The following is a 27979-nucleotide window of genomic DNA, read 5'->3' as shown; positions in this document are numbered from 1 at the left end:
GCAGTCAGCACATCATTTTCAGTTGGAGGGCATAATTTTCTCCAGTTTGCAGTTGTAGTTTTCCTAGCAACTCGCAAGCGAAGCCAAAATATATCAAAAATCATACAGAAAACATTTTATATCACATAAGACGATTCAAAAGCCTCTGCTGAAGACATAGTGCTAGATCCAAGCAGTTTTTTAAATTTCTTGTAAAGTTTAGTGGAAGAAGTTCAATCTTTTCTCTTCGTTTTAGCTTCTCTCTAATCTCATAAACTGTTGCATCCATTTGCTTCAAAAGCACACAGAAGCAACATTTTGACCCCTAGAAGACCCGTTTCTTCTCTGGATTTGAACTCAAGCTAAGTATCACCTCTCTGTTTTCCATTTGATGTCTGATGATTGCATGTTGTTGCTGCAGACAACAGCTGCAGTTGACAGAAACGTTTCAGGGTCAGGACAAAGGGATCTGTCTGCAAATTTAGTGGAAGCACCTTCAGGGTCAGTTTCATTGCTGCAGCGGTTTGTTTTCCTGTTTCAACCAGAATTAAACAAGTTTTTTTTTTTTTTTTTAAGTTTTTTTGCACTGTCATTTGACTTTTTTTTCAGTTTTGTTTGTGTCATTTCCTTCCTAAACGGACCGGTTGCTCTCACTCCCCTTCTCTTGTTAATTCTTCTTTTTTGTTTTTGTCTTTTTCAAAGATATAATTCATGCAATTTAATCAGTCAGCTAACATTTAAAGTGTAATGGAAAACAAAAATAAATAAATAAATAAATAAATAAATAAATAAATAAATAAATAAAGCTTAGTTTTTAAATATAAAAAGCCCCGTTTAGAAAATAATTTGTTTAAAATGAGAGCAATAACGGTGTTGGATAGTTGTCAATCAAGGGCGGGCTGAAGTACAAGGTATTCTTGGCCTTTAGTGATTGGTTGGAAGGATTCTAAAACTATCTTTTGATTGGTTGAGACATTTATTAGTTAATCCTATGTGCGTGTAGAACTGTGAGGGAGGCGCTTTCTGATTGGTCACACAGCGACGGTGGGTGGGGCTTTTAGCAGACGGAAACCTGTGGATTTACTTTTCAGCTAAGTAAAACACTCTGAAGCGGATGTTAAAAACGCGACTTAAGAAAATAAAAGTATTCAATTATTTTGTTCTTTAAAAGTGAATATAATAATAGCTTCTATATTTTTGCTATGTATTGCTGTATTTTTTAATCACTAAACTTTTAGATTTATTATTTTGTCCTGAATAATAGTTTAAAAATAGATAAAAAGTAAATATCCAAGAAATGATTCTGGTAATAGCGAAAAAGTATTTTGTAATCAAGTTCTGTGTAACTATCAGTAAGTATAGTATCAGTAAGTGGAAATTATGTTATCAGACAGACAAAAAGTTATTTGGAAATTTGGGTACTTTAAAGATTAAAATTTAAATCAAATTTGTTCAACATAAAACTTATGAACATAAAACTTACTGTCACTGGTTCTTCCAGTGACAATACATAGATGTTTACTTTTTTTTTTTCCCAAAACAAAAAAACCTTGTGTACAAACAAGAAGTCTGTGTTTTTGTTTGTCAAAATAGCGATACTTTCCAAAACTAGCAGAATCTTTTTTAGCTATTTTTATTTAAGAATTGGTCATATTTATTTCATGCTATTTTATTTGTATTTCATACAGATTTTACAAGTCATTATTTTTTGTTTAAATCTTTATTAAAATAATTAGAATTTTTGATTTATTTAGGCTAATTCAATCGCCTTGCTCCGTTTTGGGCATTCTATTTTGGAATTTTTAACCGGAAGCGAAACTTTGCGTGCTACTTACAAAGTGCGTCACAAACAGCTGGAAAAGATTATTCACGTCGCAATTTATGTTTAGACTACAGCGTGTATTTAATGTTTATTCTGTCCGGATTCATCCTGTTTCAAATAGTCAGACTTTAAAGATTTTTTTAAAAGTATTTTCTTGAATGTCTTCCCGTGTTTTTTTTTTGTTTTGTTTTGTTTTGTTTTTGCTCCACTTCCCCTGCCCGACTCCTTGTCTCCGCCCACACATTCCTGTGTGTCTGCAGTTCGGGAGGAGAGAAAAAGGAAAAGAGATCCGAGTGGAAACAGTCTGTGGACCTCGAACCGGAGAGGAGATGATCCCAAACAACAACAACATTTCTCAGCCTGAATCCGACCCATGAGAAAACAGCTGTTTGCACAAACCAGCGCTCAATTCATTTTCCTGAGTCAAATAAGTTATTTTTTTAAAACTTTTATTTAAGTTGTTAGTTGATTTAAAAAAAAAAAAAAAACTTTAAGGCAGAAAGGAGAGGAAGAAGAAGAAAGGAAGGAAAAATAATGGAGATCCTGGACAGCAGCGAGTCGTTGCTCCACTGGGACAGAAACCTGAGCGAGCTGTCTGAGGCCGGGGAGCTGGACTCTGTGCTCTACACCAACGTAAGTTATCGATTAAAGCTAACCGGTCAGGTATAGATCAAGGGATGAGGTGCTGATGGGCTGCAGCGTCTGCCTTTGATGAGTTACTGATGTGTGGTACCCTGCTCTCCATTCGCTAAACTGAGCCTTGGGATCCAGGCTGCAACAGGTTTAGCTGCAGAAGTTTTCAAATCTCATATCAAGTGTTTTATGGACGGGGTTTCTCATTAAAAATTGACTTGTTATCTTCTTTTTATTTAATTTAATGGAAAATATTGCAGTTTCCCTTTCACAGTCTTAAGATAAAGTAAATAATTTAAGAATTAGACTTTATAAATGAGTGAGAGAAGCATACTTGTCATGCTCAAGTAATGATTTTCAATGTGTTTTGTCTGGATTTTATGCAAATTAAACATAATTTTCACATTTTTGCATATATATTTAGCCTACTTTCCTCTGATAAACGTAAAAAAAAAAAAACAAGAGCAGCCAATTAATTGCATTAATGTAAATAATAGTGTAGGGACTTGGTTTTATAAAGCAGGTTTAAGTGATAAATCAACTTCCTAATATTTAAACATCAACAGTTTGTGCAGCTCTGGTCAGATGTAGCAAAATTATTACCTTTTTCTTGTGTCCGTGCAACAAATGTGGTAGATAACTTACACTAAACATCACCCTAAATCAGTGGTGAAGCATGGTGGTGGTAGCATCATGCTGTGGGGATACTTTAATTCAACAGTCAGAGTTGGCTGGAGCCCAATAGAGAGCAGGCCAGAGCTACAATGATATATCTGCACTTGTAATTGTATTGAAAGATAGTTTTAAAGTGTAGTGAGTCATGAAGGCTGAATACAAGAGCACACCGCACAGTTTCAAGCTTATTTTTTTGTTAATTTCAGTTTAAATCTGTTTTTTTTTTTATTTCATGTCCTAGTTTTATGAGATGTTGATATAATTACAGGACAGAGTAAATAAGGAGATAAAACACACACACGCACACACACACAGATGCACAGAGAGAGAGTTTCTCCTTCTGTAAGTTGAGCTCTGCATTTAAAGGTCCTCGGTTATGTAAGCTGAAGTGTGTCTCCTTTGGGCTGGGAGGAGATTGTGTGAGACGGAGAGAATGAGGCAGCTGTGTGGGTCCTCCTGTGTGTGTGTGTGTGTGTGTGTGTGTGTGTGTGTGTGTGTGTGTGGAGGGTTCACAGAGTGTAAAAACAGCTGGCCAAAGACGGAAATCAGACACCGAGGAGGCTGAGTCAGCCTCAGACCCACACTGGCTCAGTTTTCCATCCCATCTGAGGACATCACAGACCTACTCTCACTTTCTCCAGCCATCTTAAAATCAAATCTTTTTGGGCTGTGAGCCTCTAGTGTTTCCACATGCGCTTGCTTCCTGTGGACGGGTAAAAACTTGCTTTGTCTGAATTTTTCTGGCTGCTTTAATTAAGACCCGCTGCAAGATAAAGAAGCTTATTTTAGTCTGTGACTAATAGAGTTTTCACACCTGATAGTCCGGAAGACTTGGTTCTATTGGGAACCAAAATTGCAACATTTGTTACATTTTCAGTAACTTGAGTGGTTTGCTTTCACGTTGCACCGTCAAACTATAAAACGCCTGTTCCCCTTCTCACCTGTGGTGGCGCTGCACCAAGAACCACCGCAGAAAACGACACAAAAACCTCTAAAGTTGACATAAACGCAGCTTCCTTCTAAACAAAATGTAAACAAAAATAGAGTAGCAGTAGTCATTTCTTCTGCTGGCTTGTTTTGGTTGTGTTTACCCAGAATGCCCTGTTCGGTAGTCCACTTCTTGCTTTTGTAGTGGTCTCTGGTCTGCTTGGTGTTCACATATGAATTTGAAGTGGACCAGAGTTTGTTTTTGTGGTCGGCACATAAAGATTGCGATACGATGTGCTTCACTGACACAAACTTTCTTCATAAGTTCATAAATATAATTTTCAGTCATTGTTTACATCTTGATTTAAAGCATTTGCTTTTTTCTGGTGCAGAATTCTGACGTATGTCTCACATGGGGCACACAAAGCGGATTTAGGTCGCATTTTGGATATTTTCTACAACATTTCTACCTGAAGCGTACTGTACATATAGGAACATTTTTCATAGACCTGGGAAAGAAACATCTCCTGAAATTGACTCCAGTGACTTTAAGGGTGAACGTTTTCTTAATGTTGAAAAGTAATACATAGATACACGTATTCAGTGCTGGGTTATATAGAGCAGCGTTTTGGATGCTCTATATATAAACACGAACGGTTTGTGTTTGTATAGAACTGGGGGGAAGCTTCAGCATTCGAGGTAACAAGACTGTAGTGTTTGAATGTGAGGCAGTCTGAGAAGCAGACTGAAGTCTTTGTTCCTGCCCTGGTGGTGGGCCGGCTCCGTCGCGTTCCCCCTCCCCGGTGGCTTCAGACGGGATTCCTCACAGCTCAGTGAGCCTTAACCAGCGTCATCAGCTGCTTTTTTTCCTTTACTTTAAACATCCAGCCAGTCTCCTCCCAGCCCGGATGCCTTCAAATGCATCAGGTTGTTCAGGTTTTACGATATGAAGACGTTAATTTTTCTTTCATCTGCAGCCATGCGTCACACTCTTTCAGGAGTAACAATAGGCATCATAGGCTTGTGACGTGTTTGACTTCTGCTTGAGATTTTAAAAGCACCACAACGTAGAAGATGAACATTTATGGAAACTTTTGTTTGTTTTTGTCTTTAAACTCTGCAGTGTTCTTGGGCAGAATTTGTTCTCCTTACATTAGTTTTTTGGTTCGTAGACAGGTCTCTGTACCTTCTCTCCTGCAGAAAAATTATTTTCCAGGCAATCAGTAGAGGGATTTATATAGATTTGCACCAATCCTCTGTTCATTTATGTATTATATCACTTTGGCTTGTTGGTTTTCTTGGATAAAAGTTGTTCCTTTAGCTTCCATATTGCTACAAAGTCACTGTCCAGAAGTCTCCATCTTACTTATACCCACATCTGCTGGTCAAACTCTGCAGTGGCAACAACATGATAAAAAACGGTCTTGCTGAGATATTCTTTCAGCTGTAGCATTGAATTTGGAGCTATTATGATTCAAAGTGATGATTGTTTGACTTCATACACATTTTACCCATATTTGTGCATAAATACAAGCAAAATTGGAAGTGTGAAAATATATTTTCTTGATGCCAGTTCTGAAAGAAAACTCACATTTTTGTTTAAAAAGTTTTTGTGGGTTTTCGACTATATCAGAGTGAGCATATTTCACAAAACTGCATCACATCAGTCATGTTACTACTGGTGGAAAGACGACAGGAAGTGGCGTGTTTTTTAATGACTTATCAGGCAAGCTATCTTATTCAAGTTTAATTTAAATTGCGTTTCTTATGTAATGGAAACCCCACAGTTGTAAAATGGTGTTTTTTTGACATTAGCAGAATATCAGCAAAGCATCTCAATAATAACATATTGAGAAGTGAAAACACTTCACACACTTCAGTCTTTTGTTCCGTGAGATTTTGTCTCATAAAAACACCACGAGAAGCTTTGTTCAGGACTCTGATGTGTCATTGTTTAGACTTTTATGGAAAGAAGAGTTTTCTCAGCTTCAGGAGTCGGTAAATGGATAAATGTCAGCGGAGTACAACGGATAATACCCACACAAGATCTCTTGTCAGTCAAAAGTTTTCAGCAGGAGATCTATTTTAAATTCCAGTTTAGACGCGAAATATCAGGTTTTGTTTCAAGCTCATGTTGAACCTGCTGCACTTGCATACCATTATTCGTTCAGCACGTTCGAGAAAAGGGTGGATTTGTTGAGTTTGCTCCAGGACAAATATGAGACCGGTTACATAATTCCTGCAGGTTCTCATTTGTAGCTCTCAGACCAGCTGTAATACACAACTTCTACTGATAGGCTGCAGATGACGGCTCTGACAGCCGCTTCACATCGGGTCACCATGCGCTCACAGAGGAGAGCCTGTTCTCCGTTGGGGCAGGGCATCCTGCTCGCCGGTGACCTTGCGCGGCCTGTGTGATTTGTCCATGTGTGTGACCTGCGACATGCGGGTCAGTGTGCACCAAGGAAACAGTCATCCAGTGCACCACATGGTTACTTTATGCTCAAAAAAACTTAAGTGAGGAAGTTTCTTTGCACACATTTCAAGTGTGGTCACATTCCAATTTTGCCTGCCAGACCAGCCTTTCCAGATTCATCTTCACCCTCGCCTCTGTGTCACAATGAGGCCGAGAGAGTAATTACAGCAGGAGTGGTGCAGGATCATCCGGTTGTTCCTCTGTCACAACTGTATCAACCAGCTGAAAGTTTTAGAGATTAAATTATCAGTTTAGTTTTATCCCACGTTTCTCCGTCATGCAGATCTAATAATTTGTCAGTCTTAGTTGTTTTGTTTATCTCCAGAAATGCTCAAAGTGCTCTCTTGTTTTATTATTGATAAAGCAGTTCACACGTCCGGCAGTAAAAGCAGCAGGAAAGTCACTAATATTCTGTAGTTTGTCTGCATTAAATTTGAATATGGTTCTTTTCTAGACTTTTTTTGGTTCAAAACTCTTGAATGTTGTTTGATTTGGTCCATGGATTTGAGAATGGATGCAGCAATGACAGAGGTTTTTTTTGTTGTCCATATTTTGACTGACCGCAGTCAAAATGACTGCCGTCTATTGAATATTAATTAATTTCACCTGATGTGGTCTGAATGCACAGCCTCACAACTTCCTCCTGGTCCACATCTGGAGGAGAAATCTGTGCTAGAGTTTAGATCAGGCCTAAAAAAATCCAACCCGACCTGGACCTAGCCTATAGACGTTGTGTCCGAGGCCGAACCCACCCAGCTGATTGGGTGGCAGATGAATTAAACTAACATATTATTTGAATTAAGATTTTACTGCTTTTCGTTGAGCAGGCAGTGCAGCGTCCCCCGTTTTTTGCTTTTGTTTAACGTCTTTCAGCTCCGTTTTGCTGCTTGTTGTAACCACAGGGTTGGTCAAGTGCAAATCATCTGGGATGTGTGATTGATGGGAGCGGAATGACGTACGCATTTAGTTGAACAGTGCGCTGCAGTTGTTACAGTTGAATTAATTTCTCTACGTTTCTTTTTTCCCTCAACAAATAACTACCTAACCACCTATTTAAACTGTGAATAAATCAGCATAACATAACATTCTCGTTTAGTTTTCTCTGTTTTGTATGTGCTGTAGGTTAGCTAAAAGTGCCACAGTAGCACGTTTTATGTATCGGCCTGTACCGATGTTATTGCCGATACATTGTGTGTCCCTATTAATATGATATTAGTGACATTAGACAAACTTAATTAGCTTGATTCTCTGATGTAGTTGAATGACAAGTAAAGCCTGTCCAGACATTGAAGTAGCCTTCTGGGAATGTTGGGAATGTTCTGGACAAATTTCGGATTTTTTTAGGGAGATTTTAAATTTTGCAGTGGTACTGTTAGTGATCATCAATAATGATAATGTAGAGTCATTAAGGGAAATTTGGGCATATTTGAAACACAGAATACAACATTTAAAAATAATGCTATTATTACTTTTTGCCAATTTTGGTTAATACTACCAATAATAATGAACACATTTTCTCTTTAAAATCTGTGAGCTGGAATGCATAACATTTGGACCAGCAACTAATCTGACCATCTAAGAATTTTTTTTCTGGTATTTTCTGTATTTTCTTTTTGCTTAGTTTAGTTTTTTTAACTTGTTTAATTTTGGTTTCCCCCCTTTAAGCTTGTTAAATAACTCGATAGTATTTAATACTTTCCAGCAATACCCCTTGAGATCTTCTTCAAATAGTAAAAAGGGGAAATAATTAGCCAATTTTATTGTTTTTCTTCTCTTTTTGAGCTATTTTCCGCCTTTAAACCTTAAAACAATTTTGAACTAAAGATTTGGTTAATTTAACGGCAGCATTTCTCATCTACTTCTTTCTGTGCCTGCAGGCCAAGCTTTAAACTTGTCCTAAATGTCTGGACAGATGGTGCACACATTTTTCTCCTGGTCAAATCTGATGCAACTTTCCTTCTGAACTTTGAAACAGTACTCAGACTCCAGCTCTCTGCAGACAGCCAACTGGTTGGGAGCAATGCGAAGGTAGTAATCAGCGTGTGAGGGATCATTACGGAAATCCAGAGGAGACTTCGTTCTCTGAGGCAAAGCTAAATTTATTGCTCTGTATCTTTTCTTACTCTTCTTTCTGGTGTTTTCTCCCTCTTTCTCCATGGATCTGCAGCCCCCTGTCATTTGATTCACTGTGTGTGGTTTAGAGGGTGTGGGTTTAATTTCTGGTTAGATTTTACACACCCAGCCTTTATGAAAGCCTCAAAGCAGTTTCAAATATCTCCGACTTTTTGAAATTCCCGTAAAACCATCCGACTGCCCTCTACCCCACAGTTTTCTTCATTGTTTACACTTTGCAACCACAATTTATAAGTACTTTACAGTTGTTTTCCATGTTGAACTGAATTAGTTCATATCTGGGATGATGCGTTCTACACAAGCATCAGGGTTTCACATCTTACACCTCTAAGCCTGCAAACTGCCTGTTGCACAGCGTGACGTGCGTAAAACGCCCAGCTTTGATGGCTTTTGTAGCTCATAACCCTCCCAGTAAAGTGTTAAATCTGGAGCAGCTTCAGGCCTGAACCTCGTTCGCCTCCCAGCCTTCCTCCCCCTCCTGCATCCGTCTCTCCTGAAGGGCGAACCGGGACGAGTCGGCTCGTGTCCAAAATTCCTAAAACATCTGGTTGCTTCTCTTCTAAATAGAAATGAATTTAAAGAGATTTTGTTTGAATTTATGCTTCTTTCATCTGCATTTTATCACATAAGAAGCTAAATTAGAACTACTCTAGTTTGGGCTGATGTTTGACTTTTGACTCTTGAACTCCTTTTCAGGTATAACTTCTGATTCCTTTTATGACTGAATTTTGGGCCGGAACCAGTCGGTTTGGTCCGTCTTTTGCAGAGTTTTACAAACTTCTGCATCAAGCATCCATCTTGGTCCAAAAGGTTAGAAAACCAACAAATGAAGATAGAAGTTTAGTAGAAACCGGTTCCTAAATGAACATGAGCTGAAGGAACCTTTGGTCAATCATAAAACGGATGAGTTACTCAAAACTTCCTCTTACCCTAATAATTAAACTGCTTATGATGCTTTAAATCCCTGAAGTCTTCGGCTTTGACCAACATAAACCAAAGGTTTGTGACACAGGGAGGCACCACAGTTGGGTGTGATGTGACCATGATGATTGCCAGATGTTATGATGGTTACAGGGTGTGGACGACGACACACTGCTCAGCTGTTGGTGTCTCCCGAAACTGGGTTTATTCCTGTTCCTCCCTTGGATTCAATTTAGGAAAAGAGTTTGCTACACAACCTGATTCGTGTTTGGCAACAGGATTGCAGCAAGTTTACTTGTGGCACAAAAAGCTTTTTGTGTAGCTTGGAGAAGAAGTGGTGCTCGTTTAAGAGTCTGATTGTGTTGTTGCTTTGCACCCAAACTGGGAATTGTGTTAATGAGGTGATGTGCACAGAGAATATATTTACCTTCATAAAAAAGTTAAAGCACTTTAGCTTCCATACCTTAACTGTTTTTGTTTTATTTACTTATATTTCCAAGGAGCCCTTTTGTTTTTGTTACAAGTCAGGGAAGAGTCACCTTTCAGCCAGCTGATGCTCAGGGAGCAGCAATGCATAACTCCTTGTAAAACCTCTTCTAACCTCAGGATTTGCAAGATGCATAATTTTAGCTATTAAAAACCTCTTGTATCTTGAGGTTGGTAACAGGCCCATCCCTTGTTTTGATGCATAATCACTGGCTTGTTTAAACAAAATTTAAATGAAATTTACAAGAGATGAAGTAAAACTTGCTAAAGGTCTGGTGACAGTGGCTTCCAAGAATAAAACTGTCACGTTTTTCTGCAGTTCAACCAACTAGCATCAAGATTTTGAAAATTAATAAGATATTTGATTTCATATCATGTTTTTGTCTACATAAATGTAAAATAATACATCAGGCTTATGCAGTCATGTAATTATAACCTTTTTTTATTTGTAAAGACTCTTTAGCAAGATATTTAGCCTTTTCTTTTGGGGGGGGATACTCATCAAAACTGATGCATTTGATTTTCAGGGTTGATCTTTTTTGAGACGGACTCAGCCCTGAGTTTGTGGGTTTTAATGTGTCAGTCGCTTCTCGACGTTGAGTCAGAAGTCTGCTTGGAAAGCATTCACCTCAAAGACTAAACTAAGAGAGGAATTTCTAAAAGGCGGCACGTTGAGGCAAGCCTTAAAGCGAAGAAGCTCCTCTTAAGGTGCTGCTGACCCAGTTGTCGCCCAGCAGCTGCAAAAATGTAGAAGGATGAAAAGGGAATCCAGCAGGAAAAATACAAAGAAACCACCAGGGTTGATGAACAAACTGAGCTCTTAACTCCAAATAATCAGTGTTTGGAGATTCTTGTTGAAATAAAAGCTGTTTGGACAAAAAGATGCAGTTTGTCTGAGGAGACCTGAGTTGAATTCAGCTGGAGTCGTGTGAAGCTAATGGTCTGTGGGTAGAGATGGAAAAGGTTATGAATGAGTGTGTGTTGACCCAGTTTTAACAAGCTGGAGATGGAGAAACAGCTGTGTTTTTGTTCCACACCAACAATATTTCCGTGCTGCATCTGACTGAGTCTCAGGGATTCCTGTTGTTTCCTGTTAAAGTCCAATTTGGGTAGCATTTGCATTCGAATGTAGACTCAAAAATTTTATAATATTGTCTTTTATTTTGTAATTTTAATCGCAAACTAAAACTGTAGTATCTCTATTAACACTCTGCTTTGAACTATAATATCTAATTTTATGCATTTACTTAATGTCAAACGTACAACCTGAATGACCAAACAGGTTTTCATGTCTAACTGCTGCTTTTGGTTTTAAGTTTTCAGGTTTCTGTGGTTCAACATTAATCTCTGTTGCAACCAACAGTCTTTAGCGAGTGTTGAAATTGATCAGTTAAAGTCCGGATCCCACAAATAACGGCAATGTTTTCAGTGTGTTGGGCAACAAGTGGTTTCACTGAACGATTGGCTTCAAATTGTTACACAAAGTGAAGATATCTACTTATTTTTTTTACTGGTATTCCTTTATATTAAACGTATCCCTACAGTTCAGCACTGTGGATTGTAAAGTTGCTTGTGCAACCAGGGTGGGGGACCGCGGGGGTTGTTTTCTGTTGTCGGTCAGTCCGATAGGGCAGGAATGGAAAGAGTGTGTGTTTTATGTAAAACTTCTGGGAAGCACTTTTGAATGGAAGACAGGGGTTAGGAACAAACTTTTTCATCATGCAGTTGTGTCGACTTGTGTTTCCTCACACACTTTCATGTTGAATATCGGCCAATCAGAATTCGGACAACATCTGAGTCATGATTCTGAACTTTAAAAAAGTAATGTTGAGTCCAAGTCTTGCCATTTTGACTTGATTTTCACAGTAAGGGGTGATAAAGAAACAGTAACTTGAAATTGGAAGCAGATATTTAGGTCTGTAAATAGTTTCCAATTCATTCTGCAAAGCCTTTTAGCAGAATTTAAACATTTTCTGAGTGTTTATGTAAATGCACTCATGTTGTCGCTTGTGGGAGGAGAGTAAGTGCTTGCTGTCAAGCAGGACTTCCTTCATGCTCTCTCACATCCTGTTATTTATGTAAGTTAGGGATCACTCCACCCCAATCAAATATGTGTTGAAACTCGCACTGTAAACCATGCAGTTCAAATTGGGACATTTTAAGTGACTGAGCCAAAGGAAGAATAACATTTTATTGCAGCTCCACATATCAAATGTCTTAGTACAGTTGACATAAGAGAAAACTATCTTCCAAGTGACATTTCAGCAAAATATATAGGAGTGTGTTTTGATTAAATAATTCCTTAATATTGATAAAAATGTACTAGTTTCACTGTACAAAATTATTTAACTCATAAGACCCCATATTATGAGTGAAGTAATCTTTCAAAAAATATTAAGGAATATACCAATATTCCTTAATATATTAAGTCAATATTAAGGAATTAACTTAAAACAAGTTCCTATATCTTACTGAAAACTTACTTGTAAGCTAGTTTTGTCTTATTTCAAGTGTGCTAAGATCTTTGCACTGGAATCTAGACTAAAAATACTTGGTAAGACTTTGTGTTTTTGCAGTGTACAAATATCACACCAAGCTCTGAAAGTAACATTTGTCTGTTACATTAATTTAGAGGAACTAATCTCTCTCAAGGACAAGACAAACTTGGTATATATGCTAAAGTGAGACTTTCAGCTGCTTCCGTTCACTGCCACACAAGTACATGGTGGCACAATTGTTGGAAGAAAACAAGGCGCAAACCATAACATCTACCTCATTGCTGCCAGAATGTAATTTTATTTTATTTTGTTTTTTGCACATAGTCTTTTGTTGTAGACTGCCAACAAACTATACTTTTAAATCCCTGTGCAAGGTGCCGGTTTGATAGGTCTTCAGGGTGCTGCTCTAAGACAAATATTTTGATTTGGACTTTTTCCTCACCAGACTACAAATCGTCAACCTATGAGCTCATATTGGAGCAGGAAACTTGGGTGGATGTGTAGTAATGTCTGAGTTCAACTCTGCAGTTACGATAAAATGAGACTTAAGTCTCTTTACTTTATGTTTTTCCACATTTCTCAACTTTGAACGAGGACATTAATACATCTAATACAGTTAAAATACGAAAAGGTTTAAATTCATAAAGCATTTCCCTTTTCAAATTCAACAGGTTGTTGTAAATGTTCTCATTACTTATTATTGTCGGCCTATCCGGTTCAACCTGTCTTTTTGCATTCAAATATTTTGAAAGATTTCAATAAGTTGAATGCAGAGTGTAAGTATTTGTGCTTCCACTTAGCTCCAATGGCTTTGCAAACAGAACTATGTCAAATCAATGAGATGTTTTCCGATCTTTTGTATGAACTGTTTAAATATTCTTTCTTTTCATATAAAAAATAAACATCTAATAAATCTGATTGTAACTAAAAGAAGTCCTTTTATTTAACAGTGTCTTCATGCACCTTTCAAAAGTTTCAAATTAATTTATCTAAAATTAAGGCCTTAAATTCATCAAAGAAAGTGTAAAGTGGCTGATGTACGTTTACTCACAGGTCTTACATTTTGTCCCGGCAGAACGATTTAATATAATTAAATCCATGTTTTTGTTGTTGTTGTTTTTTTTAAACGGTTTTATTGGCTCTTGTGGCTTTTATTTGATTGTTAAGTGGGTAAGGAGAGAAGGGGAAGACATGCGGCAAAAGGTCGCCAAGGCCGGGAATCGAACCTGTGACAGCCGCGTCGAGGACTGAGGGCTCCATATGTGGGTTGTGCTTAACCCCTGTGCAACCACAGCACACCCATCTATGTTTTTTTTTGCAGGATTTTTCTATTGGGCAAAACCTCAAGGCGGTTATGACTACTGCTAACAAGCTGCTAAGATTAGCTTGTAGCTAGCTAGAGAGCTAAATGATATGTGAGAAACGCAAAACTGCTGCAAAGAGCCACAAAAAGACCCCAGAAATGTCACTGTTTTGGTCCCCTGCATTTCTTTTGCACATTTGTTGTTATATAGGTCTTAAATTTGACTCATAAAGGTCTTAAAAAGTCTTAAATTTGAGTTAGTGAAACCTGCAGAAACCCTTTTTAAAATTTTTCTTCTGTAGTTTTATCCTGTATTGTTATCCGGACTTTTCCTGGAGCTGACACCGGATCTCTGATTACTTCTTAGTTTTTGGAAAGCCCGGCTGGGATCGATGTCGAGGATCGGGGTCAGGGAGTGTCTGCGTCGCCCTCTTATCCGTGTGGGAACCGGCTCGAATCCCTCTGAGAACGAGGGCGTTTTTGTTTAGCTTGGGTCGGTTTGTCTGAGCTCATTTAGCTAGAATCTCACAGATATGGGTGTGTTTTCTTTTTACTTGAAAAAATACCAGTCTGTGTTTGAAAGCTAATGTGTAAGAGCTTATTTTTACCGATTGCTGATACAATATAAGAATGTCAGGCTGAACTGATCACCCCAAGGCCTGTGATTTGTTTAGTATCACTGACAGACACTATTATCAGTGCCTTGGCAGAAACTGTCTGCTAGTTGTGAGCCCACAGCAACTGATAAGTGACTTATAGTCGTAGTTTCCTATCATGCATGGCTTCTATCAGCCGGAGACTGGAAAACATCTGAAGGTTTCAAACTTGATTCAACCTTTTTACATTGTTGGTGGTTTTGGGGTGAATTATGCTATAGTTTCTTGATATTGTGTCAAAAATGTGTTTTATGTTTATTTCCAGATCAGGCCTGTCATGATAACAAATTTTGCTGGATGATAAATTGTCCCGATAATTGGGTAGTATTGTAGTTTTTTGACTATTTTCAATAAATGTATTGATAATGTCACATAATAATGCTGGTTTGCCGTCTCAAAGACTAGAAAACTTTAATTTTGTAAAGAAGTCAACACTGAAACTGGAAGATATTTTAAAGGCACTTTGTGGAAGCTTGGGATTCCAGGTGGGTCGCTAGGTAACGGACCAGGCCTCACTGGGGTTGCTAGGTAACGGGCAGTGCCTGCTGACATTATATTTGGAAGGTTTTTGAAATGGCTAGTTTTCAAGACACAAAAAAACATGAACTTGTATCCAAAAAAAAAAGAGCAGTTGAGTGGGTTTAAAAAAAACTAACAACATAACTAATAACAATAGAAAAAACAAATAAAAAAAGAAACATCTACAAACCATAAAGATTATGATTATGATGTCTCTGTAAACAAACTTCCCCATCAGAAAATACTTATCATCAGAATTGGAAATTATTGCGCTCATTTCAATATATCACACGATTGGTTGATACTGATTCATTACTTATTGTGACAGATGATGAATTCTGTCTGTAAAAGTGAATTTATGCATAGAAAACACACCAAGTGTTCAACCCAGATACTTATCTCAATCTCTGCTGGTTGCAATTGTGCACAAATCATTGATACTTCAACATGTGTTTGTAATTAGGTGTTTACTGGAGGCATCTCTGTTGCAAAATGTAGCTTTACTAATAGCTGTTCAGCAATCGCCTTGTAAAAAGTGTTTTTCTGTTTTATCCATTTATTTGCTACAAGCTTCGATGTTGATTTATATGTTAAAATTTGGTGGAAAACTTCAGTGCAACCCTGTGAGCGGCTTGTACACATTGTTCTTCCTGTGGTGCTCTAGCTTCTGGCTGCAGGAGTGTCCTGATTTTGAAGCGACCAGCGCTAAATAGCAAACAGGAAGTTGGAGAAACTGGATTTTATTAGAACTGAAAACCATCTGGCAAGCCTTTAATTTAACAAGATCTGAAATAAAGCAAACAATGATAAGGTATAAAGTTCTCGCAGGGCTGTCAGATAAAAGTTCATATGTTCCTTCGGCTTATCTGCTGATTGGTGGACACGTGTTGAGGATGCGTGGCATTTAAAGCTAAAGATCTGGATCCCAATCAAACTATTGAGTCATCTGGCTTGTCCTGATAGCACGCCACACGTTTTAGGATGTTTGCTTTATGAGTGAGCGAGTGTCCTGTCAGCTGAGGCGAAGACACAGCTGAGTCCAGGTCAGGGTACAAAACGCAGCTGGGCCCGACCTGTTGGGTCTCCTTTAGGACTGAGTGGACAGGTTTTTAGTAATATTTGTTGTCCTTAAAGTCTGGCTTAACTTCCTTAGAGGCATATGTTTCAGTTTCTGCTTTTGAACAACAAATCCAGTTGATTTATTGGTGCTAAGGTTAACACTAACTTGCATGATTTCTATGTATGCATAGATTAGTGAATACTTTAATTTTAGTTGTGTTTAAGCCTGTCACAATAAGCAATTAATCATTTTGATTCTTCTTTTGAAGGGCAGTTTTGTTTTGAGACTTCACAATCCATTTTATTTATGATTTTGATTGCGTGTGATCTTTATTTGTTTTTTGCTTTTGTCTTTTATTTTATATAAACAGTTCCAGTGTTAAGTGTTCCTTACAAAATTAAAGTTTATTGGTCTTTCAGAAGGCGAACTTGCATCATACGCCATTATCAATATATTGCTTGAAAATGGTCTCAAAACAACAATATTTGTATTTATTGCAATACTTTCTGGGGCAATTTATTGTGACAGACCTGATTGGTTTTTGGTACCATTTTAGCATTGCAAATAGCTCCAGAAATTAACATTTTTATATATGTTTTGTAGAATGTGTCAATTGAAACCCGAAGTTATAATTTTCCAGTTTTATTACTCCCTTAACAGCATTCAAATCCAAACTGTAGGTGGAGATTTTATTGGAGCTGATAGGTTTTTAACTATCAAACATAAATTAGTCTTTTAAATCTCAGTTGTAATAATCTGAGGACACATATGCAGACAAAACATAGACTCTGTCACTCTTTATTTCTCACTGTGAATTAAAAATATCCTCATTGTTTGATGGATTTCTAAATAAATTATGTCTTCTACTTCATCAGGATAAAGTTTTGACTTTTCATGCTTGTCTGACCTACTTTGAAGTTTCGTTCGCCTCGTCTTTGATTTGATTAAAATCTGGCAGAAATTCTGCTAAGCTTCTGAGATTTTGCATCAGACTGAGCCTCAGTTAATCTGTCTGCACTTCCTCCATCTACAGCCTTCAATTAAAAGATTACAATCTCATCTTTCAGCGATGTCCTGCACCCGTTATTTTCTGTGTTACCAGAGAATTTTATTCAGGAAAAAAAAAAAGAAAAGAAAAATCAGAAAGCCTCTTTGTTATCAGTTCTGCTCCATCTCCAGTTAAACCTCCAAGTTGCTCCAATCGGGCTTCAGCCTCCCTGGTTCTGTTTCCCAGCTGGAGGGTTTTGAGTTACAGCCGGCCCCCTAAACAACGCCTCCCTCATAAGGGCTGCAGGGACAAAGAGGGTTCTGTTGGGCGTGTGATGAGCTACACCCAGTCGGCGACCGGTCCTCCGTCGCTCTCGACCGCAACCGCGAGCTGAAATGACAGGGAGCTCAAGGAGCCGCAGTGTGGGAGTTTGGTGCAGTTCTGTTTCTGCGCATTTGTACATTCAGCTCCTCCTTTCTAAATAAACTAAAGGCTTCATCCATTCTGTGTTTTTAAGAAATTGGGTCATTTGCCTTCAACTAATGAAGACAAATGATACAAAGTTTGGAGATACAAAGGGAGTGAAATATCACATCTGAACGAGGGCTTAGACGATTAATCGTGATTAATCGATTATAGAATTAATCGCCAACTAATTTATTAATCGATTAATATTTACCTGGAGTATATACACCAAAAAATATCATATGCTGAACATACTCAGAGTAGTAATAAAGCTGAAATTATACAAAAATATTTAAATTTTTCACTTAAGATGAAAAAACTTCTTAGCTTGTAAATATGTTCTACCCAGAACTCCTCGAGTTGCATCGTTTCAGCTTCACCTGGTTCAAATTCAGAAGAAATCTAACATTAAGCACTTTTTGCTATCCAATTACTAAACAAAACGATAGTAAACAGATCAATGCATTGTATTGATGTTAAGTCAAGCAGAAAGGTTTTCTTTTTATTGCTTTTGTCTATTTTGGAAGTATGTCTAGCTACAAATCATCAGGTATTTACAACAGGCAATAAAATGTTTTTACTTTTAAATAAAATCTGCAGAACGGGCCAATTTTAAAAAGGAAATTGATTAATAGCCAGAATAATCGATTATTATAGTAATCATTAGTCAACATAATCAGCATAAACAACGTAAAGTGTCATTTTTTAGGCATGTACTTTCACCTGAAGAGGCTAAAATTGAAAGGCTTGACAATAATAATAATAAAATAATAATAATGTCATATTTAAATGAAAAATACAAGCTAACCCTTATAACATCCCAAATGTGAGGTACGGAGGTGGCAGCATCATGTTATGTGAGTGGTTTGCTGTTTTGTTTTCAATTAGGTGTCATTTATTTATGTCAATCTGATTCAGTTTTTAAATTGAAACCTCTTCACCATAACAGTGTTTTAATTTCTCGTTCTGTTTAGTTTTAGTATTAACACCAAAAAGATGCTGCTTTTTTGGAGTTGATTTGCATTAATTGTACATTTTGAGGACCTCAAGGGTTTAATCCAAGTCGGAATCTTTTCATCATGCCCTTAAGTGTTGTTTATTGGACTAGAGATGAAGCTGAACGTTGCAGACCACTGGAGTTGGAGAACCCTAAACATTGTGTCTTTTAGATGTTTGTACTTAATTGGCTGATTGATTTATTCCACCTAATCTATACCGTTGAATCATATCATTGGATATATTGGACTCAAGCTCCTCTTCCTCCTGGATGTCAGAAAATGGCCGACTGGGTGGAGAGAAGTGTAAATATTTGCCTTCTTCCTCCTTGAAGAGATTCACGGCATGCTGTCAGTGTTTAAACACATCGAAACCTGGAGACGGGACTTTTAGGGAGCGAACAGCAGCAGAGGAGGAAGGGTCATTTGTTTGTGTGGGACACAGAGAAATGCTAGACATCCCGTGTTTGTGAGTCTGTAATTGAAGCCGCATGCTGGACTGTCCACTTTGGATCTTGCCCTAGCTGGAATTTTGCCTGATTGCACTCAAATGTTTGAATTTAGATACCTGACTTACCGTACTCCTATTCATCTTGTATTTATGGCTTGAGAAGGCGCGGTGACATAATCTTTACTGGTTTATGACTCCATAAACTTTGTCCAAGCAGGCGGCTGCCGCCAGGTTGGTTTTCTGCTCACAAAGTAGGTTAACCATAAATGTTTAAATAACCAGTTGGCAAGAAAAGAGAGAAAACTAGGAAACTTCACACAGCCCTTTTTACTTTGTTCCCTGATTTTAAGATCTTGTCCATCCATCCATCCATCCATCCATCCATCCATCCATCCATCCATCCATCCATCCATCCATCCATCCATCCATCCAAACTTCTTTATCAATGCTTTAAATCTCTCCATAAACAGGAGATTCCTTGAATTTTGACTGAGGTGAAAAAATAAATTGGAGTTACTGGTTTATGCTTCAAAGTGAACCCAAAAATGTTGTGCTGATTTAAAAGGATTTAGTTTTGGACAGTTATACCAGCTTAGCTTGTTTTAGCACAAACTTTTCTGTGACTCCAACTTCTTAAAACTGAAAATGACCTTTTATGGTTTAATATCTTACTATAAAAAATATAATTGAAATAGTTTGACTCAGAGGTTCATTGGAACATGAACTTGAGGACCTTTCTGCTGTCTGTAGATATAGATCAGTGTGTTATCAGCGTAGTCTCTCTGTGTTTCTGCTAGCCTGGACATCCTGAGCAGGATCAGGATCTTCCCCTTGTAGGGAGATGAAGGAATGTGGCGACGGGGGAAGGAGGCTTTGTCTGTTAAAGTATCATCACACTGAGACACAAACAGAAATGCTGATTAGAGGAGGTGGATAAGTATCCGACTGGCGGTGCTGGAGTTCCCTGAGGGGGCTGAAGGTGCCAATAGAGACGATAATAGCCTGTAATCACAGAGGTGCTGTCAGAGATTTGTAATGTTGTGGTTTTCGTGTAATTATCAGTCTGTTACCTCCCATCTTCTTTCTCTTTTCTGCAGCACTTCTCTGAGCTCCTGGACGACCTCTCCCCGGAAGCTTTGCTGGGCCAGCTGCTCAGCGACCCCTTCCTGTCCGGGGACAAAGGCGGCGTGGAGTCCATGGAGGGAGAGGACGGCGGCGAGCTGTCCCCGTCGTCTCCTCTGCCGCCGCACATCACCGCCGAGCACAGCTACTCGCTGTGCGGAGACAGCCGGCCTCAGTCGCCGCTGTCGCACCTCACCGGAGAGCACGGCAGCGAAGCAGGTGGGAAACGATTAATCGAATTAATTGCGATTAATCGATTAGGGGGATAATTGTCAACTAATTTAGTAAACGATTAATCATTAACTGGAGAAGGCAGACTAAAAACAAAAAACAGGTAATTTGCTGAAAGAACAGCAGAGTCAGAGTAGTAATTAACCCAAAACTATACATTTAAGATGAGAAACTTTCTTTAATTTGTTTTACCCAGAATGTCTCATGTGATATATTAACAAAATCTTTTATTCAGCAGCTTTTCCTATCTAGTAGTTAATCAAAAAACTAATCCACACATTAGCAGACAGTGTTTTTTTCTGCAGATGCATCATTTGCTACAAATGATCAAGTATTTATTAAAGGAATGCTATGTTGTTGCATTTCAGGCACTAACATTTTTATTTTCGTATCTGAAAAAGCAAATTAATTATTTACTTACTTGTATCTTTTAAAGTACTTCTAATCTTGTATAAAAAAGTCTTATGTGGTAAAAAAAGAAAAATCTGCATAATGTTCCAATTTTTATCCAATTAATCGTCAGAATAATCAATTACTAAAATAATAACCATCCACTTTAGAGATATACTGAGATCTACTTAATCCAATATTATAAATTCATATTTTAATGCATTTCTAATATTGTGTAAAAAAGGCTTAAGTGATTAAACAAAATAGCTGAAGACTTTGTTCCCTGATTAATTGATTAATCATCAGAATAATGGTTAGTTGCAGCTCTATGCATGAGTTTAAGGATCATCCAGTTGTTCACTTTTAAGGTTTACTGCGTTTAGACCACTCCATGCAATATTAGAAATTAATCTTTCAATGTATTTCTAATATTGTGCGTAAAATATCTGAAGAATTTGCTACCCGATTAAATGATTAATCGTCAAAAAATCGTTGCAGCTCTATTTGCGAGTTTACAGATAATCCAACCTTCCACTTTTGATATCTACTGAGTTTAGAGCACCTAATTCTTTTAGATATTTTTAAAATTATTTTATAAGAATGGACGTTTTTACCAATATGACACAAGACAAACCATTTTCCACAACCTGGAAAACCGTTTACCCCGTTTAGGTGTTGTTGATGCAAAGAAAAACTGTTTATTTTTGAATGAAATCTGAAAGTCATTTCATCTTATGACGTTTTTCCACCACAGAGTCCGATGCAGACTCCCCTGACTGGGCCATGGAGCAAGAAGAGGCCATTGAGGGCCTCCTCTGTGTGACTCCCTCTCTGCTCCCCACTCTCTCGCTCTCTCTGGCCTCCAGTGAGGACCCTGGTGGGCCTGAGGGCCCTGCTTTGGCCCCTGTGGCCCTAACAGCAGCCAGCAGCATCACCAACCAAGGCAAAGCAATCAAGGTGGGAGAAAACACTTTTTAAAACTCTGAGTTTCCGTTTGTTCTGTTTGTGACGCTGTCTGTCTTCTGTATTACAGATCAAGGAGGAGAAAATTATCCCTGAGATTAAGCTGGAGCCACATGAAGTGGATCAGTTCCTCAATTTTTCACCCAAAGGTCAGAATTCGGGTTTTACTCGTGTGCTACAACGACCCCTACTGGCAGGTTTTGAACATTGCAGTTCTTTAACATTTGAAACCAAGATGAACGAAAAGTTTTCCTTAACGAACTTAAATCACATCTAAGGCAGCAACTAACAAAAATGCTAGTTATATATCAGTAATCTATTGATTATTCTAACAATTAATCGATTAATCGGATAAAAATCAGCAAATTTTTCATTTAAGCCTTTTTGTACAGTATTAGAAATGCACTAAAAGATGTAAATAAATAATTCAGTTTCTTTTATTAAATACAAACTATTTAATATAAACATTTTACTGTTTAAAATGCAATACAGTTTTCCTTTTTTTACGGTTTACTCTAACAAAAGATGCATATATAGCTAAAAAATACTTTTAACATAAAGAGATAATCTGTTGATTTATTTTTCTTAAATTGTGGATTAATAAGTGGAAAGTAAAATGTCTTTTAGCCCAACAAATCTGTAATTTATTTGTCATTTTTGTTGTTTTTTTAGGCCTGGAGTCCCTGCAGATGCCTCCCACTCCTCCCAGTTCCCACGGCAGTGACTCTGAGGGCAGCCAGAGCCCCGTCCACGCCCCTCCCAGTCTGTCCTGCCCCACCTCCCCCAGCAGCCCGCCTCCGTCTCAGGCCAGCGTCAAGGTGTCTCCGCGCGCCGCGTCGTCCCTGTCCAACTCCCCGCTGCTCACCGCTCCTCATGTAATGAAGCAGTTTCTATTTTCTCACAATTTGTTATAAAAGTGACGGACACCACTCACATTTATTGACTTCAACAGATGAAGATGTTCAGGCACAAGAGTGCAGTCTTTAATTTCTGTGCATTTATAATGTGGGGGAAATAATAACAGAAAATAAATGCTATTTAAAAATAAAAATACTAAATTGCACATCATGGTTTTTATTGAGCTTTTCCAAAATCCTTAAAAACTTTATGTGCATCATGAGCGTTTTGAAACATGAGAATATTTTAAATAAAACTCTGGTGAACTCTCCTGGGTCCAAAATATTATCATTTTAACAGAAATCTACCTTATCGAACAGTTGGTGCTCTCATCGTGGCAAAAAGAAGGTTGCACTCCCGAATAGATTTGCAAATATTTAGATTTTCCATCTCGTCCTGTAGAAGTTACAGGGGTCTGGGCCACTGATCCTGACCGAGGAGGAGCGTCGAACGCTGGTGGCCGAAGGTTATCCTGTTCCCACCAAACTGCCGCTCACCAAAGCAGAAGAGAAGGCGCTGAAGAAGATCCGCCGGAAAATCAAGAACAAGGTAGGAGCTCAGGAATGTACAAGCTGTTGAAATTACTTTTAAATTAGATGCTAATCTTCCTCTAATTTCTGTATTTTTCATTTCAATTGTTTTACTCTAAGAATTTCTCAAGTAGCATGGGGAAATCTTTTTTTAATAAACTCTTTACAGTCCTTTGAACGCTTTATTCAACTGTTTTCTTTTCTTTCACAGATTTCAGCTCAAGAGAGTCGCAGGAAGAAGAAAGAATACATGGATGCTCTGGAGAAAAAGTAAGTTCATCTTTGTCCGTCTTCCCCATCTGGCTAACAGGAAAATAAATACCTGGAAAAGTCCAGATATTAAGCTAAGAAGTCTAGTAATGTCTTGGGTTTTTTGCTATTCTTAAATATTAGCATATCATCTGCATAATGGTAGAGGATTCTTTAATAAACAGAGCTGGAAACATGTAAAATCACTGCTTCAAATTTAAAATAGCGTGTTGGTGTTGCTAATTATGAGTCACTAACACTGCAGTACTGCTGTGTGACCACAGGGTGGAGACATGCTCCAATGAGAACAACGAGCTACGCAGGAAAGTGGAAACTCTGGAGTGCACAAACAAGTAAGGACATACAGTTTTTTTGGGGATTTTTCCAACTAATTCCTCTTTAAACTCAAGAAGAAGAAACTGTCATTAGATACTCTGGCTTTCTATAAACATACATTTCTGTTTTGTTTGACTAAAAGCTTCACAGCTGATTCTGAACCAGAAAACAAATGCTAACAGTCGAGGAAAGTTGTGAGTAAAAATGCGAATATTTGAGATGCACATTTGAGAGACTTTTTTAATTGATGAAAAGACAAAAGTAATTATTCAAAACCTGAAGTTTCAGAAACTGAAATACCGCCAAAGTTAGAAAGCTTTTGTTTTTTGTTGAAGGCTTGATTACAGCCTGCAGGTTCACTTCTCCGGGGGTTGGAGGGTTTTAAGCCTGACCGCCTGGATCATGCTGAGCTGGAAAACAATGACTCAGTTCTGTGATTTGAAAATAAAGCTGAATCAGAGGCTCCCCGTGGCTGCATTCAGCTGCAGCTTTTTGCATTCATGCATAATCATGAGTCCATTTTCACTGCGAAACGCTGAGGCTGCGTCAGGGATTCTGCACGGATGAACGGCGTGTGCTGCACAAAACGGCGGGTGCATCGGGTTAAGTGCGTCCCTGACAGCTGCTTCAGGTCGGGGTTTTTCACTCGGCGCTTAAAGTGTGCTTTGCTGTCACTCCTGAAAAGATAAATGGGGCGGTGGAGCCTGTTTTTGAGCCGCTGCACCTGGATGGCACAGCGGTTGTGCTGCGTTTTAACGATCGACAGAGAAAATCTCTGCGACACGTGAAGCTGTCTGCAAGGTGGCAGCAGATAAAACAATCATGTTCCATGAGATCAAGGTGAATCAGCTGGACTGCTAGTTTCCATCAGCTAATATTAAACCTACAGGAAAGTTATTAGGTTAATTAGCGGGTTTAGGAGCTCAGTGGCGCTCTCTAGTGGTCAGAGGGTTTAAACTGTTTCATCAGGAGGAATCCTGCTAGACATCAGGATGGACACAGAATCATCCATCCATCCATCCATCCATCCATCCATCCATCCATCCATCCATCCATCCATCCATCCATCCATCCATGTTTAAAGTGTTAAAATTTATGCATGGAGCGACAGCTAGATAGATGGATGGATCGATCCAGTGCTCTGTTTTTAAAAAAAATTATTTCAGTTTTTCCATGTTTACCATTTTGACTGTAAAACACAGCCTTACATACAGTCTGACCCATCGGTGTGTGTGTGTGTGTGTGTGTGTGTGTTGCAGGTCTCTGCTGCAGCAGCTCCAGGCTCTGCAGGCGATGGTGGCAGGAAAAATCCAGAAGTCGTGCAGGATGGCAGGCACCCAGACATCCTCATGCTTAATGGTAACGCATACGTGACACTGAGCTGATGGAGCATCGATTATTAAACTGGAAACATCTGCTTCCATCGTAATTCATGATTTATTCATCCGTCTATCCGCCCTTCTCTCTTCATCTGCCTGTTTGCTGCTCCACAGGTGGTCGTGTTGTGTTTCGCTCTGTTTCTGGGGAGTTTTTACCCGAGCAGCTTCACTCTGTCGTCAAGCATCACTGAAACGGGCGTAGCATCCAGACAGATGCCTGAATCCTACACAGCTACAGGTAATCTTACTCCAACAATACATTGAAGAAAACCAAGAAAGACAAAAAGGATGAGTTCTCATGATCCAGGCTCTGATATGAAAAGTTTTCGATTTAGAAAAGTTAACTTTCAGGCAAACTTGTTCATTTTTCTGGAGCTTTCAGCTTGCCTGACTTGCCCTGCTGTTCCCATTGTCATGAATCATTAGTTCCCAGCTGTAAAACTCTGGTCCATTATACCATCACCACTAATCAGATTCCACCTACAGCTCAGCAGCAACAGCCACAGAAACTGATTTGACCTTTTCACTACATCCTCATTACCTCCCCCCCCCACACACAGACACACTCACTGTCGTAATTGAGATCAGATATAATTTTCTTAACAATCAAATTCAGTTTCCTCTCACATCCTGCTCACACACAAACCGATGCTTTCTTGTGTAGGCTGCGGAAAAGTTTAAGCAACTTGATTTTTATGGTGAAAAGTAGAGAAAACAACCTGAAAATATTTTTGAGATTGCAGGAAACTTTTTTTCTGTCCCGCCCAAAACCAAAAGATTTGACTTTCTTTCTCTCTTTTTTTCCGTCTTTCTTTCTACCCTTCTCCATTGCTAAGAGAAGAATGCCAAACAAAATGCCTGCTAATGCTCATTCAATATTTAGAAAAGCGGGCAACACGGACTTCGTTTATTTTCCACCATTGCTAAAACTACAGGCAGACTACAATTCTAAAACGACGCAGAAAATCGACGTCCTGGTTCACAAAATCTGATTCTGTTCGCTGATTGGCCCGTTAGAAATTCTGTGGGAGAGCGGAGAAATGCTAGCTAGCTAGGCTCGATGTGAACACTTTTACTCGGCGCTTCGTTTTAATTTTTTGTCTCTTTTTTTTATTTTCAGTGAAAAGCAGAAGTTTGCTGTCGACCTTCGAGGACGAGCAGCCGCACCTCCTGGGCCTCGGCGGCGAATACCCCGAGCAGTGGGAGGACGCGCCGGCCATCGTCATGGCAACGTGGCGCCGTTCAGAGCAGCAGAAACTCGGCTCCGAACCGAACCGAGCCGAGAGGCACCCGCCTTTCAGGAACAAAAGCAACGACACGCAGAAGAACCTGCTGCTAGACCTGCACAGGTGAACCCCGGCGCCTCGGTGGACTCAGATTAAAACTTTTCGGGGTCTGTTTAACGTCGCGGTTCTGATTGGGTTTTGCTCGCTGTTTGGCCTCCAGGTCGCAGACAGCGAACAGGAGCAGCAGTAAAGTTTTAGAGCTGGATCGATCGGTCAACGAGACATCCTGAGGTCTCACTTCGCCCCATCCTAAAAGATTTCTCTGGAGCTTTTTCATGTGTCCGGAAGCAGCAGCGCCCCCTGTTGACTGACTGAGGTCCGACGCCACCTCTGCTCCATCAAATACACTGAAATTGTAATAACAAAGAGGCACTGGCTGCCTTGTATTTCTGAATGAAAAGTTGCACTGATGGTTTCCGACTTGATATATGAAAAAAAAATTCAGAGCAGTGTGGCGTTTATTCCAGAGAAAATTATTTTAAAATTTGACGTGAGGCTTTTTACAGGACACTGATGATGAGTCGTGTATTTATAGAAACTTTTTTTATTTCATTTCTTAAATGCTTTCATCCCATTTTGATACTAGCTTATTTTAATATTTTATTTGTATTCTTTTATATTATATATGTATGTATTTACGTTTCTGGGGCATTTGTGTTTAGTCCCGTTGAGGAAAACGAAACCAAAATTAATATTAAGGATTTTTTTTCTCATGTTCAGTTTTGGCTTATTTGTGTCTTTTGAGAATTTTTTCCTCAATAAATGCAAAGAAAAGTGGGGGAAACAATATTTTAGCTCGTCTGTAGCTTTAGGCTCCTTTTTACTGAGTGTCCTTCTGAGGTATTTAGGTTTATATTTGATTAAATTTGCCTTTCTGAAAGTAAAAAGAGATTTAATCATTGTAATTCAGCATTTACCAAAAATACATCTTATAAACTTGGAAAAAAGTTTCTATTTTTGTAAATGTGGGTTGTTAATAAATGAGGGAAATTTAAATGTGTCGGGACGATCTATAATTCATCCCCGCTCTCTATTTTTGGCTCTGTTCTGTTGATAAATTATGAACGCTGGCTTTTTGAGCATTAAAGCAACATTTTCTCCCTCTCAGATGTCCTGTTGGACCCATTTAGATTAGCCAGTTCATCAAAAACAATATTGATGTGAAGCACTGATGATCAGTCTTGTACACAGTACATTCCTCACAGTCAATGCCTTTGGAAACAAACTGGTTCCACTTTGTAAAAAGAACTTCTGTGTTTTTGTGGCTCCCATGTAAAGTCAATCTGAACTAGTCTCTGTCTTCTTGCTTTGGAAGTGAATAAAGTATTTTCCGTAGTAAAAGCACGTTGATTGTGATTGAGAGTTTGTTTTTTCAAAAGCTCCGACTGCTTTTTGAGGTTATTTTATTTTGTAGGAACCAAAACATGGTGGTGATTTTGCGATGGTCTGCTGCTGCTCTGGTGTCAGGATCTGAACGACTTGCTGTAATAAATTCTACTCTCTACCAATAAGCTAAAGCTCCAAGTAGCTTTGTAGCTTTTATAAATAATGTTGTTTTTTTTGTGACAGATAATCTGCGAAAAAGTAAAGTTTCCTGTAAATACACCAG

General features: G+C 38.6%; 1 protein-coding gene across 1 annotated transcript; it reads left to right on the top strand.

The window, feature by feature from the left end:
• Positions 1-1826: 1826 nt before the first annotated feature.
• Positions 1827-27714, top strand: creb3l2 (cAMP responsive element binding protein 3-like 2). Its single transcript, XM_015046374.1, has 12 exons — positions 1827-2434; positions 20085-20328; positions 21485-21687; positions 21764-21842; positions 22366-22568; positions 22993-23139; positions 23332-23390; positions 23654-23722; positions 24965-25064; positions 25199-25322; positions 26205-26433; positions 26531-27714. The coding sequence occupies exons 1-12, from the start codon at positions 2336-2338 to the stop codon at positions 26598-26600; spliced, it is 1626 nt and encodes a 541-aa protein (XP_014901860.1). The 5' UTR covers positions 1827-2335; the 3' UTR covers positions 26601-27714.
• The last annotated feature ends 265 nt before the right edge of the window (positions 27715-27979 follow it).

Source organism: Poecilia latipinna, unplaced genomic scaffold (assembly GCF_001443285.1).
Source record: "Poecilia latipinna isolate Pla-1442-1.1 unplaced genomic scaffold, P_latipinna-1.0 Scaffold777, whole genome shotgun sequence".
Lineage (NCBI taxonomy): Eukaryota > Metazoa > Chordata > Actinopteri > Cyprinodontiformes > Poeciliidae > Poecilia > Poecilia latipinna.
Note: the sequence above shows the minus strand (reverse complement) of the source record. Positions and strands in the feature narration are given on the sequence as shown.